Raw genomic sequence first — 21085 nt, 5'->3', positions numbered from 1 at the left:
CCTTTCATTCAAAAGCCCGGGAGAGACTCCTCCTAGAGGGATAGCCTTCCGCCGCTGTCGCGCTGCATTATGGGAGATGCTGTCTTTTTTTCCCCCCCCCATAGGGTCGCTGGGGTTAAATGGAGCGAGGGGACTCCGTTTCCCAGCACGCCCCGCGATTTTCTGTCACGGCTCTTCTTTTTTTGAGAGGCTGCTTAAAAGAAAGGGAGCGCCGATATCGTGAAGGGATATTTCTATTTCTTTCTTTTTTTTTTCCCAATTCAAGTTTTTTTTAAATTTTATGTTGTTTATACACATCAGGGCGTGAATGTGGTGTGATACCTGGGTATCATACATTTCAATAAAATGTAATTCTATTTCTAATAATTAATAATTAGTAGTAATCAGAATTATATAATTCTAGAATAATTGAAAGCTTTGTTCAGGCACTTAAATAAAAAAAAAAAAAGGAAAACGAACATGGCCGCTCGGAGACAACAGTTGTGATGCTTTGACCCCTGGGAGCTGTAGTTTTTCTTCTCTAAGTCCACTGATTGGCGGTTTTGCCTCTGCGCGTGACGCCATCCCGCCTGAGCGCGCTCCCTTACGGGAGATGTAGTTACAGCGGCCGTTGCGGGCTTTGTAGACGCTTAGAGTGACAACTACGTTTCCCACAAGGCATTGCTCCCCCCGTTAAAAGCGAACGCCAGCCAGGTTTCGAGAGGGCTTAGCGCGGAGACCTTGGAACGCCGAGAGCGGGTCGCGGTCGCTTTTTTTTTTTTTTCCCTCTCTCCCCTCGGTGGGGGGGGGAGCGCCAAAAGACCGGAAGCGAAAAACGGGGAAACGGAAGTGGGGGTTTGTGCAGCCCCCTATATACTCCGTACCCTAAAAAAATGGGTCAATTGGGATGTGTGATGCCAGCTTTGAGATAACCAAACTGGGGGTGGTGGTGGTTTCTGGGTTGGGGTGCAAGGTTGGCATCGCTTAAGCCAGTGTTGCCCCGTTTTTGCAAGTGGCAAATGGACTTCAACTCCCAGAATTCCCCAGCCAGCATGGCTGGCTGGGGAATTCTGGGAGTTGAAGTCCACATATCTTCCAATGTCCGAGGTTGATCCACACTGGCTTTAGGCTAACCTGGCATTCCCCAATCTCATGCCCTCCAGGTGGGGCTAGGACTACAATTCCCCATGGGCCGGTGCCGGCTGGGGCGCATGGGACTTGTAGTCCCGCCAGCTCAGGGGAGGTAAAAGTTGCAAAGGCCACCCACCAAGGCTTCCCTAGATTGAAAAGCTGCTCAAAGTGGTCCAAGGTGGCCCACCCAGAGGTGGCCCTGAAGCTTCCCGGTTCGGGATGAAGCGATCGAACCCCGTGGCACTCTTAACGTGGGCAGAGGAAGTCTTAGCAGAAGGAATGTCAAGATCTGTTATCTCGTGGCACTGAGACAGCGGCGGTCTCGAGAGATTATGGGGGATTTAGGATGATAAAAAAGGATTTATGGGAAGGCGAGATTCACTTGGCGATAAAAGCTGGACTTTTGACATTTAATTCCCTGTTGTTTGTTTATTTTTTGTTTAGGAATTACAGGGACGGCCATGCGGAAATCGAAGCTGAAGGTGACACGGAGGTCATGAAACATTTATCGGCAGCGACTTTTGGTTCCTGAAAGCAACACAATTCACCCAGAGTAAGAGAGCCGAAAGTGTCACAAAGTTGAAGGGGTAATTTCGAAAACGATCATTAACTATGTTGAGCCATAAAGTCTTGCAAACACTATTGAGAAGAACTATGGAGATCCAGGTGATAGTTTTCCCAAAGGTCTTTTTTTTTTTTCAAAAGGCAAAACTGGACTTTTGTATTTCCTTCACGACGTTTTCGCCTCTCATCCACCACCCATTTCAGGTAGTCCTCGATTTACGACCAGAACTGAGCCCGAAATTTCTGCCGTTAAAGCGAGTCACTTGCGAAGAGAGTTTTTGCTCCGTTTTACAACCTTTCTTGGCACACTTGCTGAGTGAATAACTGAAGTTGATAAATTATCAATCTCCCTTGCTTGTTAGAAGGTCGCAGAAGGGGATCAGGTGAACCGTCACGTCGTAAATATGAGTCAGTGGCCAAGCATATAAATTTTGATCACACGAGCACGGGGCTGCTGCAGAGGTCGTAAGTGTGAAAAATGGTCATTGAGTCACTTTTTTTCAGTGATGATTTAACTTTGAATGGTCACTAAATGAACGGTTGTAAGTTGAGGGATACCTGTATTCGGGTGACTCCGAGGGCACAGATAAACCTCCAAGTGGCCTCAACGACTCTCAGAGAGAGGACTAACGACCAGATGACTGCGAAGGAACATAAATCCTTCCATCCTCCACCATTCGGTCAGAACTGAAGGAGCTTCTTGAATGAGAAGCGAAACATCTTCAAGGAAAAATACCTTGAAAAGTACGAAGTCCAGTTGCCTTTTGAAAAAGCAAGGGATGCCCGATGGAAAATAATTTGCATTGGAGATTGTTTAACTATAACATAACATAACATAACATCAGAGTTGGAAGGGACCTTGGAGGCCTTCTAGTCCAACCCCCTGCCCAGGCAGGAAACCCTACACCATCTCAGTCAGATGGTTATCCAACATTTTCTTAAAAATTTCCAGTGTTGGAGCATTCACAACTTCTGAAGGCAAGTCGTTCCACTTATTAATTGTTCTAACTGTCAGGAAATTTCTCCTTAGTTCTAAGTTGCTTCTTTCCTTGATCAGTTTCCACCCATTGCTTCTTGTTCTACCCTCAGGTGCTCTGGAGAACAGCCCAACTCCCACTTCTCTGTGGCAGCCCCTGAGATATTGGAACACTGCTATCATGTCTCCCTAGTCCTTCTTTTGTTAAACTAGACATACCCAGTTCCTGCAACCGTTCTTCATATGTTTTATCCTCCAGTCCCCTAATCATCTTTGTTGCTCTTCTCTGCACTCTTTCTAGAGTCTCAACATCTTTTTTACATCGTGGCGACCAAAACTGGATGCAATATTCCAAGTGTGGCCTTACCAAGGCATTATAAAGTGGTACTAACACTTCACGTGATCTTGATTCTATCCCTCTGTTTATGCAGCCCAGAACTGTGTTGGCTTTTTTAACAGCTGCTGCACACTGCTGGCTCATATCTAGATGGTTATCCACTAGGACTCCAAGATCCCTCTCACAGGTACTACTATTGAGCAAGGTACCACATATACGGTACTGGTGCATTTTGTTTTTTTGGCCTAAATGTAGAACCTTACTTTTTTCACTGTTGAATTTCATTTTGTTAGATAGCGCCCAATGTTCAAGTCTGTCAAGATCTTTCTGTAACTTGAGCCTATCTTCTGGAGTGTTGGCTATTCCTGCCAGCTTGGTGTCATCTGCAAATTTGATGAGTCCCCCCTCGTCCAAGTCATTGATGAAGATGTTGAAGAGTACTGGGCCTAAAACAGAGCCTTGGGGTACTCCACTGCATACTTCCCTCCATGTGGATGTAGTTCCGTTGAGGACTACACGTTGAGTGCGGTTGGTCAGCCAGTTACGAATCCATCTGGTGGTGGTGCTGTCTAACCCACATTTTTCTACTTTATCTAGTAGTAGGTTATGGTCTACTTTATCAAATGCTTTACTGAAGTCCAAGTAAATTATATCAACAGCATTCCTCTGGTCTACTAATTTTGTCATTTTGTCAAAGAATGCGATAAGATTAGTCTGGCATGATCTGTTTTTGACAAACCCATGTTGGCTTTTGGTTATTACTTTGTTTGCTTCTAGGTGTTCGGTGATTCGTTGCTTGATTATCTTTTCCAGAATCTTCCCCGGTATTGAGGTCAGACTGATAGGTCTGTAGTTTCCTGGATCTGTTTTTTTCCCTTTTTTGAAGATGGGAACTACATCAGCTCTTTTCCAGTCCTCTGGCAGCTCCTGTGCTCCAGGATCTTTGAAAGATATAGTTCAGTGGTTCTGAGATCACGTCTGCCAGTTCCTTCAGAACCTTGGGGTGTAATCCATCCGGTCCTGGTGATTTGAACTCGTCTAGGGTAGACAGGTGTTCACTTACCATTTTCTTCCCTATTTTAACTTGTGTTTCTAATCTGTTTTTTGTAGTGCTGTTTTTGATAGGTTGGATTGTTTTTTCCTTTTGTGTAAAGACAGATGCAAAATATGAGTTAAGTAGATCTGCTTTCTCCCTGTTGCTTGTCATCTTCTTGCCACTTTCTCCCAGCAATGGGCCAATTGTTTCCTTGACTTTTTTCTTGTTTTTAACATGTTGGAAGAAGCTTTTTTTATTATTTTTTACTTTTGTCGCTAGCCTTTGTTCATTGTGAGCCTTAGCTTTCCTCACTTCATCTTTACAGGCTCGGGCTATTTGCTGATATTCTGCCTTAGTTATTTGCCCCTCTTTCCACTTTTTATATTAACAGAACAGAACAGAACAGAACAGAACAGAATAGAATAGAATAGAATAGAATAGAATAGAATAGAATAGAATAGAAATACCTATGTTTTCCCAAATATAAGACCCTATCTTATTTTTTTTTTGAACCCCAAAATAAGTGCTTGGCCTTATTTTTGGGGAGCTCTTATTATTTTTGGGGCACGTGGAGTAAGATGGGGTTCCTCTTGCTGTCTTACCTGATTTCCAGCTCTGTCTCCCTAACCCTTAATCAGAGGAAATGGCGGGGACCGGCTGCGCATGTAGTTAAATATTTTCGGGGAGGGTTTATTTTAACGCATGCACAAAAAAGCCCGATTGGGCTTATTATCCGGGAAGGTCTTATTTTCAGGGAAACACGGTAGAATCGGAATAATAGAAATAGAATCGGAATAATAGAAATAGAATAGAATAAAAGAAATAGAAATAAAAAATAGAAATAGAAATATGAGAATAGAATTTAAATAGAATTAGAATTTAGAATAGAATAGAATAGAATAGAATAGAATAGAATAGAGGGATAGGATAGGATAGGATAGAATATAGAATAGAATAGAATATAGAAATAGAAATAAAGAATAGAAATAGCAATATTAGAATAGAATTAGAATAGAATTAGAATTAAGAATAGAATAGAATAGAATAGGAATAGAATAGAATAGAGGGATAGGATAGGATAGAATATAGAATAGAATAGAATATAGAAATAAAGAATAGAAATAGAAATATTAGAATAGAATTAGAATAGAATTAGAATTAAGAATAGAATAGAATAGAATAGAATAGGAGGGATAGGATAGGATAGGATATAGAATAGAATAGAATATAGAAATAGAAATAAAGAATAGAAATAGAAATATTAGAATAGATTAGAATAGATTAAGAGTAGAATTAGAATTAAGAATAGAATAGAATAGAGGGATAGGATAGGATAGGATAGAATATAGAATAGAATAGAATATAGAAATAGAAATAAAGAATAGAAATAGAAATATTAGAATAGAATTAGAGTAGAATTAGAATTAAGAATAGAATAGAATAGAATAGAATAGAATAGAATAGAATAGAATAGAATAGAATAGAATATAGAAATAGAAATAAAGAATAGAAATAGAAATATTAGAATAAAATAGAATAGAATAGAATAGAATAGAATAGAGGGATAGGATAGGATAGGATAGGATAGAATATAGAATAGAATAGAATATAGAAATAGAAATAAAGAATAGAAATAGAAATATTAGAATAGAATTAGAATAGAATTAGAATAGAATAGAATAACAAGAGTGGGAGGGGACCTTGGAGGTCTTTTAGTCCAACCCCTGCCTAGGCAGGAAACCCTCCACCACTTCAGACAAAATGATTGTCCAATCTCTTCTTAAAAACTTACAGTGTTGGAGCATTCACAACTTCTGGATTCAGTTCGTTCCACTGATTATTCTTAACTGTCAGGAAAAAGGTTTAGAGAAGAAAAGGTTGGGATTTCATCCCTGGTGTTCCAAAATTCCAGGATTCTTTGCTTTTTTATTTTTTATTTTTTAATTTACAGGAATCCACGATGCCTCACATAGATAATGACATTAAACTGGACTTCAAAGATGTCCTTCTCAGACCAAAACGGAGTACCCTCAAATCCCGGAGCGAGGTAGAAGGACTGTTTTCATTCTCCTTGCAGATGACAAGGCAGCAGTTATAATAATAATAATAATAATAATAATGGAGATAACTACATGTGCATAATAATAAATAGATGTATATCTATGGTTTTAAAGACAAAGAAATGCACGTTTATTTAGTGTTTTCTCTCCCTGGAGTGAACTTGAGAATCGGGCTAAGGATTTGGCAGGGTGAAGAACACAGTAAATTCTTCGAGGAGTGTGAGTGTGTTAGGAGGTAGAAAACACAGAAGGAATGTGTGTTAAATGAGGCAATCTTGAAATCCTCAACACAGGTAGCCTCCACTTACAACAATTCATTTAGTGACGGTTTGAAGCAAAAAAGCAGAGAGGTTGGTAAAGATTGGGGAGGGGGCTTAAAATATTCTCGGTCCCCCCTTCCCACTTCTTTCCTGGGCTTTCAAACCCAGTTGTATACAGAAAGTCCTTAACTTACAACCGTTGATTTAGTGATTTACAACGACAGTGAAAAAAAGCGACTTACGACCGTTTTTCGCACTTAGCGACCGTTGCAACATCTCCACAGTCAAAATTAAGATATTTATGACGGTTGCAGCGTCCTGGGGGTGTGGGTCACGCAATCCCCTTTGGCGACCTTCTGACCAGCAAAGCTTAAGGACCACCTGATTCACTTAACGGCGGCGGCGATTGGCTTGGCCACGGTAGCAAAAAAAGAAATCGGGTGCCACTCGCTTAATAACCCCCTCCTCGCTTAGCAAACGGACATCCCAGTCCGTAATGTCGTAAGTCGAGGACTCCGGATGTGAGGTTCTAGCAGCTGTCGTGAGGCTGAGATGATTCTCCTCCTGGCAGCAGGCACAAGATGGGCGATGGGCGATGGGCAGGCTGCCATTCCTGGTGGCGTAAGTCGCCCAGGCCGAGGTTGGATGGACCCCAACTTTCAAAGTTTTGGGGAGTTCTGTCGTGTCCCACCCCCCACTCCGACGAATGAGTCAAGGAAGTCCGTGACAAACTTGGCAATGAAGCCTCTGCAGCTTGCCAAGTTCCTTCGAGGTTTATCAGGGCAGGCAGGAGTCCAAGTTGTGACTTCAGCGATAGAGTCCGATATCAGCAAACTAGATAAGACTTTGCTTGACTCAAGGTTGGAATGCCAAAAGCAGGTCCTTTATATAGGCTGTGAGGTGTGGCTCCATGACTCAGCATTTATCCAGGCCTGCCCCACCCGTCCTTCTGCTGGCGTCGCCTCTCAGATCTCCGGAAGCGAGGGTCCACCCACTGTGAATTGTCTTCAGCTGGATCTGCTGTCACTAATTCCAGCACCTGGCTGACTTCCTGCTCACACGCTGTAGGAGTGAAGTTTATCGGGCTTGTCCGTTCACTCCTGGAATCCTCTCCGGGCATGGGGCCAGGGCCGGGAGGCTGGAGGCTTGACAGGCCGTTCATCTTCATTATCAGACTCGGAGTCTGATAAAAGGCCCGGTTGGAGACGGGAGGGGCCCGGCTGAGGAGAGGAGGGAGGACGAGTCACAACAAGTTCCGTCTTCTCTGGCTTGGGTTCCTGTTTGTCTCTAGGTGGATCTCATGAGGTCCTTCACCTTCCGTAACTCCAAGCAGACGTACAGGGGGATACCCATCATCGCGGCCAACATGGACACGGTGGGGACCTTTGAGATGGCCAAGGCCTTGTACAAGGTATGGACTCCCCAAAAACCCAAGGATGCCCTCGTCCTAGGCAGAGTTTCTCAACCTGGGCCACTGGAAGATGGCTGGACTTCAACTCCCAGAATCCCCCAGCCACCATTCTTCCCTCTCCCTCCGTCCCTTCCTCCCTCCTGTCTCTTTCTCCTTCCTTCCTTCCTTCCTTCTTTCTTTCTTTTGCTTTCTCCTTCCTTCCCTCTCTTTCTCCCTCCTTCCATCTCTCCGTTCTTCCTTCCTTCCTTCCTTTTTTCTTCCTTCCTCCCTCCCTCCTCCCTCTCTTTTCTTCCTTCCTTCCTTCCTCTCTCCCTCCCTTTTTCTTTCTTTTTTCTTTCTCTCCTTCTTCCTTCTTCCTTTTTTTCTTTTTCTTTTTTTCTTTCTTCCTTTCTCCTCCTCCTGCCTCTTCTCTTTCTCTTCCTTCCTTCCTTTCTCCTTCTTCCTTTCTCCTCCTCCTCCTTCCTTCCTTCCTTCCTTCTTTCCCTTCTTCCTTTCTTCTTCCTTTTGTTTTTTCTTTCTTTTTCTCTTTCTCTTTCTCCTTCCATCCGTCCTTCACTCACTCTCTCCCTCCTTCCATCCCTCCCTCCTTCCTTCCTTCCTTTTTCTTTCTCCTTCCTTCCTTCCTCTCCTTCCCTCCTCCGTCTTCTCTGCTCCTTCCCTCTTTCCTCCTTCCCTTTTTTCAAATAACTCCAGGCAGTAAACATGTCCATCCCACCATCCTCCTCCTATTTTCCCGACAACAACAACCCTGTGAGGTGGGTTGAGCTGAGAGACAGGGACCGGCCCAGCGTCACTCAATTGGCTTTCGTGCCTCAGGTGGGGACTTGAACTCACAACCTGCTGCTTCCTGTTGTTTCCTTCCCTCAGTTCTCTCTCTTCACCGCCATCCACAAGCACTGCGCTTTGCAGGAGTGGAAGGAATTCGCAGCTCAGAATCCAGATTGTCTCCAGGTAGGTGTGGGAACCTTCGCTTTGCCTTCACTTCCCCCTCTTGTGTCCACCCCGCACGCTAGTCCTCCATTTACGACCGATGGATCGTTTAACAACCATTCAAACTTATGACGGGCTTTCAAAAATGCTACTTTATGATCCCTCCTCAAAGTTATGACTGCTGCTCCCACTGCCCCCGACAATGGGCTCAATTTTCTTTCTTTCTTTCTTTCTTTCTTTCTTTCTTTCTTTCTTTCTTTCTTTCTTTCTTTTTCTTTCTTTCTTTCTCTCTCTGTCTCTCTCTCTCTCCTTCCTTCCTTTCTTCCTTCCTTCCTTCCTCCCTTCCTTCTTTTCCTTCCTTCTCTTCCTTCCTTCCTTCCTTTCCTTCTTTCTCCCTTCCTTCCTTCCTCCCTTCCTTCTTTTCCTTCCTTCCTTCCTTTCTTTCCTTCTTTCTCCCTTCCTTCCTTCCTTCCTTCCTTCCTTCCTTCCTTCCTTCCTTCCTTCCTTCCTTCCTTCCTTCCTTCCTTCCTTCCTTTTCTTTCCTTCTTTCGTTCCTCAGCTCAGCTCAGCTTAGCTCAAATTGATTTTATTGATTGATTTGTACTATTTCTCATGATTTGTGACTTTTTTTTGCTGGTTTCTGCAACCCCCCCCCCTCTGAATTAGAAGAATGGTTTCACCTAACAACCACGTGATTCGCTTAACGACTGCAGCGTGACTCGCTTTACAACCATTGCGAAAAAGGGGTGGCAAAATCGAGTCTGGTCACAGGGTGCTTTGCCGTAACGACCACAATGATTTACAACCGAAATCATTTCCATTTCCAACGGTTGGTCGTAACTCGAGAACTGCTTGCCAAGCCGGCCGAGCTGAAATGCATCGTGTCTTGCTTTGCCGAAAGCCTAAGGAGGAATTTTCCTGACAGTGAGAACCATTCATCAGTGGAACCACTTGCCATCAGAAGTTGTGTGTGCTCCAACCCTGGAAGTTTTCAAGAAGAAATCAGACAGCCATTTCTCTGAAATGATTTAGGGTCTCCTGCTTGAGCAGGGGGGTTTACTAGAAGACCTCCAAGGTCCCTTCCAACTGTTGTGCCTCGCTCGCTCCTCCCGCCGCAGCCGGGCCCCTCTTATCTCCTGCCAGACGCTGATAGTGCTGAAGAATGTCCTGGCATGCCTCCAGCCCCCAGCCCTGGCACCATGCCCAGACAAACCGAACAAACAAACCTCCCTCCGATAGCATGTGTGCCTGAAGCCAGCCATGAGCTGGGATTACCAACAGCTGGAGACAAAACGATGCAACGGATAGATCCACGCTTCCGGAGAATGGAGAGGCGACGTCAGCAAAAGGAAGGGAGGGGCAGGCCTGGATAAGTGCTGAGTCATGGAGCCACACCCCATGGCCCACATAAAGGATCTGCTTTCTGGCATTCTCTGAGTCAGGCAAAGTCTCATCTGGATTGCTGAAGTCACATCTTGGATTCCTGCCTGCCCTGAGGACTCTGATAGGACTTTGGCAGAGCTGCAGAGGCACGCTTGATACGGACTTCCCCGACCTGGCCGTCAGAGGAGGAGTGGGACACGGCACCAACTCTTTTATTCGCCTCCTTTTTAAGAAGAAATTGGATAGCCCTTTGTCTGAAAGGGTATAGGGCAAGGGTTGGCAACCTGCGGCCCTGGATCCGCATGTGGCTCTTTCACTCCTCTGCTGCGACTCCCTGTCGCTCAAAATATGCGTCACCAACCGCCAACGTGCGACACCCACCGGCACGCAATTTATTGAGCTTTTCAACCCTCGGTAGGCCGATGGTAGATAGAAAAGTTTCAGAAGAAAACAGGAACATTTAATGCAACTTACACATGTTCGTTTTGTGGCCGCTCAAGAAACAGTCAGGCACGGGAAAGGTTTTTGTGGCTCCCGGTGTTTTCTTTTCTGTGGGGAAACGGGTCCAAATGACTCTTTTGAGTGTTTAAGGTTGCAGACCCCCTGGTATAGGTGGGGGGGGGTCTCCTGTTTGAGCAGGGGGTTGGACTAGAGGACCTCCGAGGTCCCTTCCAGCTCTTGTTACTCTGTTAAACCCGAGGTTAATGGCTTTTGTGTGGCTTTTCAGCTCAGTCTGTTGTGGTTTAGTCGTTCGAAACGTAGTTTTCTCAGCCTGTGTGTGTGTGTGTGTGATTATGAATTCTCCACTCGCTACCTTTTCCTTAGAACGTGGCTGCCAGCACCGGTACTTCCGACTTGGAGCACTTGGAGCAAATCCTGGAGGCCGTGCCCGAGATCCGGTATATCTGCCTGGACGTGGCCAACGGCTACTCCGAGCACTTCGTCCAGTTCTTGAGGGATTTGCGGAAGCGGTTCCCTGATCACACCATCATGGTACGCGGACCTGCCACTTGTTCCGCTCGAGGAGGCCGGCAGGGAAGATTTTTAAAAATAATAAGAATAAAAGAGGAATATTTTAATTTTTCCAATTTGGCTGTGTAGTCCGTTGCTGCTTTGGCTCCCGAGCGGGTTAGTTATTTTCTTTATTTGTGTGTATCCCGGTCTTTATTATTTTTACAAATAAGTCAAGATGTGCTTTTTCCTTCTCTTTTCCCTACAACAACAACCACAACCCTGTGAAGTGGGCTGGGCTAAGAAAGATGGATTGCTTCAAAGTCACTTAAGCTTTCATGCCTGAGACAGGACTAGAACTCGCCGTCTCCTGGTGATTGGCTCAAAGTCACCCAGCCGGCTTTCATGCCTAAGGCGGGATTAGAATTCACCGTCACCTAGTGATTGGTCCAAAGTCACCCAGATGCTTTCATGCCTAAGGCGGGACTAGAACCCACCGTCGCCTGGTGATTGGTCCAAAGTTACCCAGCTGGTTTTCATGCCTAAGGCAGGACTAGAACTCACCGTCTCCTGGTGATTGGTCCAAAGTCACCCAGATGGCTTTCATGCCTAAGGCGGGACTAGAACCCACCGTCGCCTGGTGATTGGTCCAAAGTTACCCAGCTGGTTTTCATGCCTAAGGCAGGACTAGAACTCACCGTCTCCTGGTGATTGGTCCAAAGTCACCCAGATGGCTTTCATGCCTAAGGCGGGACTAGAACCCACCGTTGCCTGGTGATTGGCCCAAAGTCACCCAGCCGGCTTTCAGGCCTAAGGCGGGACTAGAACTCACCGTCTCCTGGTGATTGGTCCAAAGTCACCAAACCGGCTTTCAGGCCTAAGGCGGTACTAGAACTCATCATCTCCTGGTGATTGGTCCAAAATCACCCAGCCAGTTTTCATGCCTAAAACAGGACTAGAACTCACCGTCTCCTGGTGATTGGTCGAAAGTCACCCAGCTGGCTTTCATGCCTAAGGCAGGACTAAAACTCACCGTCTCCTGGTGATTGGCCAAAAGTCACCCAGCTGGTTTTCATGAATAAGGCGGGACTAGAACTCACCATCTCCTGGTGACTGGTCGAAAGTCACCCAGCTGGCTTTCAGGCCTAAGGCGGGATTAGAACTCACTGTCTCCTGGTGATTGGTCCAAAGTCACCCAGCTGACTTTCATGTGGATCTCACCCATTTCCTGCTCGTCTTTTGCCTCCGCAGGCCGGGAACGTCGTCACGGGCGAAATGGTGGAGGAGCTCATCCTGTCGGGCGCCGACATTATCAAAGTCGGGATCGGACCAGGTGATGTTGGGTGGAGTTCCCCCGTCAATTTCTCCTGCGGCTTGCAGCTGGGCTGAAAATTTACATCTAGGTTCACCCCTCTGCTGAAAAGTTAAAAAGATTCTTGCTTCGGGATCCGGGCTGGCTTAATCCTGGTTTGTTTCAGGCTCCGTTTGTACCACCCGGAAGAAAACCGGGGTGGGTTACCCTCAACTCAGCGCCGTCATGGAGTGCGCGGACGCGGCCCACGGCCTCGGTGGACACATCATCTCGGTGAGAAAGTCTGAACAGGGGTGGGTTTCAAAAATGTTAGCAAAGGGGTTCTCGGCCCGGTTGCTGGGTGGGCGTGGCCAGGTTGGGCATGGCCTAGTCAGCCTCCTGCACCATTTTGGGGGGGGACACGTTTTTGCCCTCTTTGGACTCCGGAGGCTTTTCTCGAGCTTCCGGGAGAGTGAAAACAGCCTCCCCAGGCTCTGGAGGCCTTTCCAAACTTCTGGTGGGCCCGTTTTTCGCCCTCCTCGAGCCTCCGCGCGTGCCCGACACTTACCTGTATCCAAAATGGACCGCATGGGGACTCCAGGGAGGGGAGGGGCCTGGTGGGCGGGGCCAGCCAGGAGTGGGATGAATCTTAGCTAGAGGTTCTCCCGGACCCCTGCGAACCCCCAGCAGCCCCACCCCTGGTGTTAAATCTTGGCCACTGGAAGAGCTGTGGACTTCAACTCCCAGAATTGCTGGCTGGCTGGGGAATTCTGGGAGTTGAAGTCCACAGCTCTTCCAGTGGCCAAGGTTGGGATTTCTGGAAGGGGAGAAGTAACCAGCGACTTTAGTAAAACTTTTACAGAATAAAAGTGTTGCACGAAACATAGAACGTCGAAGCAAATTACAATGAAATCGGGGTGTTTTTGGGGCTATTTTGACTTAATTTTCTGGGTTTCCTCCTCGGTCGCCTTACCACAAGCCGGTTTAAGACTTCCACGTCGACCGGGGCAAACTATATTTAATTCTCAGAATTACCCGTTAGCGGCTACGAAGGCTTTGAGAAGTTCAGCCCGATAATTTGCTTCTCTGGCTCCTCCTCTTTCGTCTGGCTCCTGCGTACCGCCCTTGAGGACTAGAATCTTGCTCTGCCCCGTTTGGTTTGCTCGGCAGCCTTTTGAACGAACTGAATTCGCATCTACTTTAGGAGGGGGATTTGAAGGGAAAAAACGGAAAGGCTGAGATTTAACTTTCCGGTCTCTTTACTGCAGGACGGAGGCTGCCATTGCCCAGGGGACGTGGCCAAAGCTTTCGGTAAAATCCCGTTTTCCAAATTCTGCCGGTTAGGTTTGCCGAGGTGGGACGCGCTGGGACTGACACAGGGAGTCCTCGACTTAACGATCGCAAATGGAGGCCAGAATTTCAATGGTTCAGCCAGGCCGATGGCAACACCCCCAACGTTATGATTTTTCTGCCGCGGTTGTTAAGCAGACCGCTGCTGGTTGTTAAGTGAGTCTTGCGGTTGTTAAAGTGAATCTGGCTTATCCCGTTGGAGTGGCTTGTCCAGAAGCCTGCGGGGGGGGGGGAGAGTTGCAAATGGTGATCACGTGACCCCCCCCCCCCATCCCCGGGATGCTACAACCGTCGTAAATCCATGCCAAGTGCTAAAACTGCCCGAAATTGGATCATCTGTCTGTCTAGCTATCTATCTCTTTATCTATCTATCTAATCTCTCATTTCTTATTTATCTATCTATCTATCCATTATTCTATCATCTCTACATCCATCCATGTCTGTCTGTCTGTCTATCTCTCTATCTACCTATCTACCTATCTTCTATCATCTCTCTCTCTATATATATATCCATCCATCCATCCATTTCTATATCTATCTGTCTGTGTCTGTCTGTCTGTCTATCCATCCATCCATCTATCCATCCATCCATCTATCCATCCATCCATCCATCCATTTATCTACCTTCTATCATCTGTCTCTCTCTATCTCTCTCTATCCATCCATCCATCCATTTCTGTCTGTCTATCTTCTATCCTATCTATTCTGTCTCTCCATCCATCCATCCATCCATTTCTATATCTGTCTGTCTGTCTCTCTCTCTCTATCATCTATCTATCTATCCATCCATCCATCCATCTATCTATTGGTATCTATCTATCTATCTTCTATCATCTCTGTCTCTCTCTTTCTCTCTCTATCCATCCATCCATCCATTTCTGTCTATCTATCTTCTATCATATCTCCCTCTCCATCCATCCATCCATTTCTATATCTGTCTGTCTGTCTGTCTCTATCATCTATCTATCTATCTATCTATATCTATCTATCTATCTATCTTCTATCATCTCTGTCTCTCTCTTTCTCTCTCCATCCATCCATTTCTATATCTGTCTGTCTGTCTGTCTCTCTCTCTCTCTCTCCCATCTATCTATCTATCTATCTATCTATCTATCTATCTATCTATCTATCTATCTATCTATCTCTATCTTTCTATCATCTCTGTCTCTCTCTTTCTCTCTCCATCCATCCATCCATCCATTTCTATATCTGTCTGCTGTCTGTCTGTATCTATCTGTCTATCTATCTATCTATCTATCTATCTATCTATCTATCTATCTATCTATCTATCTATCTATCTATCTATCTATCTATCTATCTATCTATCATATATCTTCTTGTGTGGGAGAGCTGCTGGTTTTGCTCGTATAATTCGAATTTTGTCCCGCAGGTGCTGGTGCAGATTTTGTGATGGTGGGAGGCATGTTGGCTGGACACACCGAATCCGGAGGGGACCTGATTGAAAAAGAAGGCAAGAAATACAAGCTGTTTTACGGCATGAGCTCCGAGGTATCCATGAAGAAATATGCTGGAGGAGTGGCTGAATATCGGTAAGGAAGCTGGATGACGGTCAGTCGGATCCCCGCTTCTCACAGATCTCTTATAGGAGGAGTATAGGGGTATGGTACACAGTAGTGGCCAAAAATTGTGGAAACCTTTTGGGAAAAGTGTGTTTTCTTAAAACTAGCTAATAACACCGCTTTTGTTTTTGGAGTAGTACCATAAAATTCTATATCAATGGAAAGATAATTTAATCAGGAATGTAACGCAATCACTTTTACAAAGGATTTGCTATTAGAATAGCAGTTAAAGTATAAAGAAGGGAAACCCGTAGAAAAAACGAGATACACAAAAATGATCACCCTAGAAAAAAAACGAGATCTACAAAAATGATCCCCGTGTCAGTTAATACTTCGTTGGGTCACCTTTAGCGTGAATGACGGCCTTACAACATCTTCCCATGGAGTGAACCAAGTCTTTGAGTTCTGCAGCTGTTATTGTGTGAAACCAAGATTGAAGGATTGCTTCTATTAACTGAGGTTTATTGCTGGGTCGCTTCTGACTAACCAGTTTCTTTAGTGGGCTCCATAGATTTTCCATTGGGTGAAGGTCTGGGCTATTTCCAGGCTATTCTAGCAGTGGAATAGGGTTATCTTGAAACTCCCCCCAAAAAAGTGGTGTTATTAGCCATCAAACCTCAAAAATATACTTTTCCCAAAAGGGTTTCCACAATTTTGGCCACGACTGTACTGTATATAAAACAGCTATCTGATCATAGAGTCATAGAGCTGGAAGGGACCCTTTTTATTTATTTTATTTATTTATTTTTATCACACAGTATATATAAGCATAAGCATGAAATAATTATACAATATATAAGCATATATATGAGTATGTAATAACTCTGTAATTGGATATAATGAAGGAAAACAATAGGACAGGAATGGTAGGCACGTTTGTGCTCTTATGCACGCCCCTTACAGACCTCTTAGGAATGGGGTGAGGTCAATAGTAGACAGTTTTTGGTTTTTTTTTTTTGTTTTTTTTTTTGTTTACATTTATACCCCGCCCTTCTCCGAAGACTCAGGGCGGCTTACAATGTATAGGGCAATAGTCTCATTCTATTTGTATATATTTACAAAGTCAACTTATTGCCCCCCCAACAATCTGGGTCCTCATTTTACCTACCTTATAAAGGATGGAAGGCTGAGTCAACCTTGGGCCGGGCTCGAACCTGCAGTAATTGCAGGCTTTGTGTTCTTAATAACAGGCCTTACCAGGCAGAGCTAAACCGGCCCCTGGTTGAAGCTTTTGGGATTTTGGGAAGAGACCACAGAGTCAGGTAGTGTGTTCCAAGCATTAACAAACTCTGTTACTGAAGTCATATTTTCTGCAATCTAGATTAAAGCGGTTAACATTAAGTTTAAATCTATTGTGTGCTCGTGTATTGTTGCCATTGAAGCTGAAGTAGTCTTTGACAGGAAGGACATTGCAATAGATGATTCTATGAGTTAAACTCAGGTCATGTTGAAGGCGGCGGAGTTCTAAATTTTCTAAACCCAGGATTTCAAGTCTGGTGGGATAAGGTATTTTGTTGTTTTCAGAGGAATGGAGAACTCTTCTTGTAAAATATTTCTGGACACGTTCAATTGTACTGATGTCAGAAATGAGGTGCGGGTTCCAGACAAGCGAGCTGTATTCAAGAATTGGTCTAGCAAATGTTTTATATGCTCTGGCTAGTAGTGTAGTGTTTTTGGAGAAGAGGTTACGCAAGGTTAGGTTTACAACTTTTAAAGCCTTTTTTTGTGATGTAGTTACAGTGGGCTTTGGCACTTAGATCATTGGATATGAAAACTCCAAGGTCTTTAACTTCTTTTTTTTCAAAGTTTGCCAAAAATAATAATAACAAATCTAAAATACGGTGGGAGGAGGAATCATTGCACGCAGCCCTAAGAAAAGTTTTGAGAAAAATAAAGGTTTTTTTTTCTATTAACAGAACAATATAAATCAGAAAGAGAGAGGAAGGAAGTTTCACTCTGGCTGGATTCCATTGGTAGTCTAAAGCGGGTATCTCCAATCTTGGCAACTTGAAGAATTGTGGACTTCGACTCCCAGAATTCCCCAGCCAGCCATTCTGGGAGTTGGAAGTCGGCAGGTCTTAAAAGGGGCCGAGTATGCAGACCTTTGCCCTCTTAAGAGCTAGCTGATCATAGAGTCACGGGGCTGGAAGGGACCTTGGCGGTCTACCAGTAAAGGACTTTTCTACAACGCCCCTCTTCCTACTTTCAAAGTTTACCAAAAAAAAAAAATTAAAAATTGGGAGAAATAATTTCACACAGCTCTAAGAAAACAAAGTTTAGAGAAAAATAATTTTTTTCCCTATGAATAGAAAAATATAAATCGGAATGAAAAGGGGAGGAAATTTTACCATGCTGGTTGGGGGGATTCTGGGAGTTGAAGTCCACAAACCTTCAAGGGGGCCGAGTCTTCCAGACCCCACCCCCCCCTTGCCGGAAGAAATATTAAAAGAGCTCGCCGATCATAGAGTTCACAGGGCTGAAAGGGGCCTTGGAGGTCTACCAGTGAGAGACCATCCTACAACGCGCCCCTCTTCCTCCTTTCTTTTCAAAGTTTGCAAAAAAATAAAATAAAATAAAATCTAAATCTGGGAGGGAGATCATTCCACCCGGCCCTAAGAAAACAAAGTTTAGAGAAAAATATATATATTTTTCTATGAATAGAAAAATCTAAATCTTTCGGAAAGGAGAGGAAATTTCAACATGCTGGCCGGAGGAATTCTGGGAATTGAAGTCCACAAACCTTCAAGGGGCTGAGTCTTCCAGACCCCCCCCCCCCGCCTGAAGAGATACTAAAAGAGCTATCTAATCATAGAGTTCACAGGGCTGGAAAGGACCTTGGAGGTCTGCCCGCGGAGGACCTTCCTGCAACGCCTTCTCTCTCTCTCTCTCTCTCTCTCTCCCCCCCCTGCAGGGCATCGGAAGGCAAGGTGGTGGAAGTGCCCTTCAAGGGAGACGTGGAGCACACCTTGAGGGACATCCTGGGCGGCATCCGCTCCACCTGCACCTACGTGGGCGCTGCCAAGCTGAAGGAGCTGAGCCGCAGGACCACTTTCATCCGCGTCACCCAGCAAGTCAACCCCATCTTTGGGGGGGAGGATCAGCCTTGAGAAGGGCCCTTGTTCCCTTCCCCAACAGGCTGCTGGGGAGTTCATACCTCTCATGCCCCCCCCCACTTCTAATCCCCAAATGCCAATCAAGGCAGGAGGGCCCTTTCCTTTAGAAACAGGTCGATTCCTCTATGGTAGAGAAGCCAGCAACCTCCTTTAGGTCTTCTTCGGCTTATTCTAAGTGCACCAAAGCTCACTTTGTCACACTTTTTTCCATTCCGTGGAAGGCATTCCCTGCCAAGAGCACTGATGGCGTTCCCTAGTTGGGTCGTGCAACATCTGCAAGAAAACCACCAGGCTCAGAGGGCACCAAGGACCCCACAGCCCTCCTCCTCTCTGTAAACCTCACTCTCTAACACTGATGATGTTACCTAGATAGGTCACGAAACGGCTGCAAGCAAACAGCCAAGCTGAGGGGCACCAAGGACCCCCACAGTCGTCGTCCTCCTCTCCACACACCTCGCTCCCTTCTAACACTGATGATGTTACCTAGTTAGGTCATGAAACGTCTGCAAGGAAACAAGCTCAGAGGTCCAAGGACCCCACAGTCCTCCTCCCCACTCCCCCCTTTCTCCTCTCCACAAACCCCACCCCCTTCTAGCACTGATGATGTTACCTAGTTGGGTCATGAAACAGCTGCAAGCAAACAGCCAAGCTCAGAGAGCACCAAGGACCCCACAGTCGTCGTTCCCTCCACAAACCCCAGTCTCTCCTTGCCAGGGGTGGGATTCAAAAATTTTAGCAACCATGTTGTGTCTGCGCCCCCCACGAGCCGGGCCCCCTGCCAGAAAGTGACTTGGAAAGTGAGGGGGAAGGGCCGTCAGGACTTACCTCGGGAGCACCGGCTTCCTTGGCTCAGCTCCAGGAGCCAGAGGCAGGCCAGGTGGAGGAGATAACGAGGCCTCCATCCCCTGACTCTTCCCCCCCCAGGCCACGCCTCCAGACCCAGCTGATGGCAATCAGGCCTGGCTGGACCCTAGGTTTCGTAGGCAGGAGAGGCGGGAACAACAGAAGCAGGGGTGGGGCAGGCCTAGGAAGTGCTGAGTCATGGAGCCACACCCCACAGGATATAAAGGCAGCAAGAGCTGCTGTGCCTCTTCGTAGCAGGCAAATCAACTGCTTGACTAGAGCTGAAGTACTGTTTGTTGACTCATTGGCATCAAGGGAGATAACAGAGACACTTGGCAGACGCGCGCTAGTTTGCTGCCAGAGCTGATAGTGCTGGCTAATTAAGTCATCACTTGGACTGAGGCGAGGGGGACAGAACAAACCAGTTCTCTGCCAAGTTGATAGGTGGGTGTGGCCTACTTAGCCTCCTGCACCATGGCAGTGTGAGGGGGGAGATTTTTGCCCTCCCCAGGATCCCAGGGCTTTGTTTGAGCTTCCGGGAGGGCGAAAACAGCCTCCCCTGGGCTCTGGAGGCCCTCCGGAGGCTGGAAATGGGTCTGTTTCCAGACTCCTGAAACTTCCAGGAGGCCCGGTTTTTTGCCCTCCCAGAGCCTCCATGCGGGTCCAGTGCTTCCCTGGCATTCAAAATGGGCCGCGTGGAGACTCCGGGAAGGGGAGGGGCCAGCCAGTTCTTGCAACTACCGGTTTGGTGAACCAGATGTAAAATTAGGGATCCGGTTCTTCCGAACCAGCTGAATCCACCTCGCCTCCCTTCTAACACTGATGATGTTACCTAGTTAGGTCATGAAACGTCTGCAAGGAAACAAGCTCAGAGGTCCAAGGACCCCACAGTCGTCCTCCCACTCCCCCTTTTCTCCTCTCCGCAAACCCCACCCCCTTCTAGCACTGATGATGTTACCTAGTTGGGTCATGAAACAGCTGCAAGCAAACAGCCAAGCTCAGAGAGCACCAAGGACCCCACAGTCGTCGTTCCCTCCACAAACCCCAGTCTCTCCTTGCCAGGGGTGGGATTCAAAAATTTTAGCAACCATGTTGTGTCTGCGCCCCCCACGAGCCGGGCCCCCTGCCAGAAAGTGACTTGGAAAGTGAGGGGGAAGGGCCGTCAGGACTTACCTCGGGAGCACCGGCTTCCCTGGCTCAGCTCCAGGAGCCAGAGGCAGGCCAGGTGGAGGAGATAACGAGGGCTCCATCCCCTGACTCTTTCCCCTCACAGGCCACGCCTCCAGACCCAGCTGATGGCAATCGGGCCTGGCTGGACCCTAGGTTTCGTAGGCAGGAGAGGCGGGAACAACAGAAGCAGGGGTGGGGCAGGCGTAGGAAGTGCTGAGTCATGGAGCCACACCTCACAGGATATAAAGGCAGCAAGAGCTGCTGTGCCTCTTCGTAGCAGGCAAATCAACTGCTTGACTAGAGCTGAAGTACTGTTTGTTGACTCATCGGCATCAAGGGAGATAACAGAGACACTTGGCAGACGCGCGCTAGTTTGCTGCCAGAGCTGATAGTGCTGGCTAATTAAGTCATCACTATGACTGAGGCGAGGGGGACAGAACAAACCAGTTCTCTGCCCAGTTGATAGGTGGGTGTGGCCTACTTAGCCTCCTGCACCATGGCAGTGTGAGGGGGGAGATTTTTGCCCTCCCCAGGATCCCAGGGCTTTGTTTGAGCTTCCGGGAGGGCGAAAACAGCCTCCCCTGGGCTCTGGAGGCCCTCCGGAGGCTGGAAATGGGTCTGTTTCCAGACTCCTGAAACTTCCAGGAGGCCCGGTTTTTTGCCCTCCCAGAGCCTCCATGCGGGTCCAGTGCTTCCCTGGCTCAGCTCCAGGAGCCAGAG

The 21085-nt window shown here is 46.6% G+C and overlaps 1 protein-coding gene across 7 annotated transcripts; it reads left to right on the top strand.

The window, feature by feature from the left end:
• Window positions 1–677: 677 nt before the first annotated feature.
• Window positions 678–19978, top strand: GMPR2 (guanosine monophosphate reductase 2). 7 transcript variants are annotated; one of them, XM_058182864.1, is made up of 11 exons: window positions 678–738; window positions 1555–1663; window positions 5975–6070; window positions 7635–7754; window positions 8622–8705; window positions 10893–11060; window positions 12270–12351; window positions 12497–12603; window positions 13578–13620; window positions 15050–15209; window positions 18151–19978. In XM_058182864.1, exons 3-11 carry the CDS (start codon window positions 5984–5986, stop codon window positions 18344–18346), a joined length of 1047 nt encoding a protein of 348 aa, XP_058038847.1. In that variant the 5' UTR covers window positions 678–738; window positions 1555–1663; window positions 5975–5983; the 3' UTR covers window positions 18347–19978. The 7 variants fall into 7 exon arrangements, with proteins under 7 accessions (XP_058038847.1, XP_058038844.1, XP_058038846.1 ...); XM_058182861.1 differs by having other exon boundaries at window positions 679–738; window positions 1555–1697; XM_058182863.1 differs by having other exon boundaries at window positions 701–828.
• The last annotated feature ends 1107 nt before the right edge of the window (window positions 19979–21085 follow it).

The sequence above is a fragment of the Ahaetulla prasina genome, chromosome 4, assembly GCF_028640845.1.
Source record: "Ahaetulla prasina isolate Xishuangbanna chromosome 4, ASM2864084v1, whole genome shotgun sequence".
Taxonomy (NCBI): Eukaryota; Metazoa; Chordata; class Lepidosauria; order Squamata; family Colubridae; genus Ahaetulla; species Ahaetulla prasina.
The sequence above is the reverse complement of the archived record's forward strand: the minus strand, read 5'-3'. Positions and strand labels throughout refer to the sequence as shown.

Coding starts and splice junctions, on each gene's coding strand:
- GMPR2 (XM_058182864.1), top strand. CDS start 5,984: ATGCCTCACATAGATAATGACATTAAACTGGACTTCAAAGATGTCCTT. Junction 11,061..12,269: donor TCCCTGATCACACCATCATG/GTACGCGGACCT, acceptor TTGCCTCCGCAG/GCCGGGAACGTCGTCACGGG. Junction 12,352..12,496: donor CAAAGTCGGGATCGGACCAG/GTGATGTTGGGT, acceptor GGTTTGTTTCAG/GCTCCGTTTGTACCACCCGG.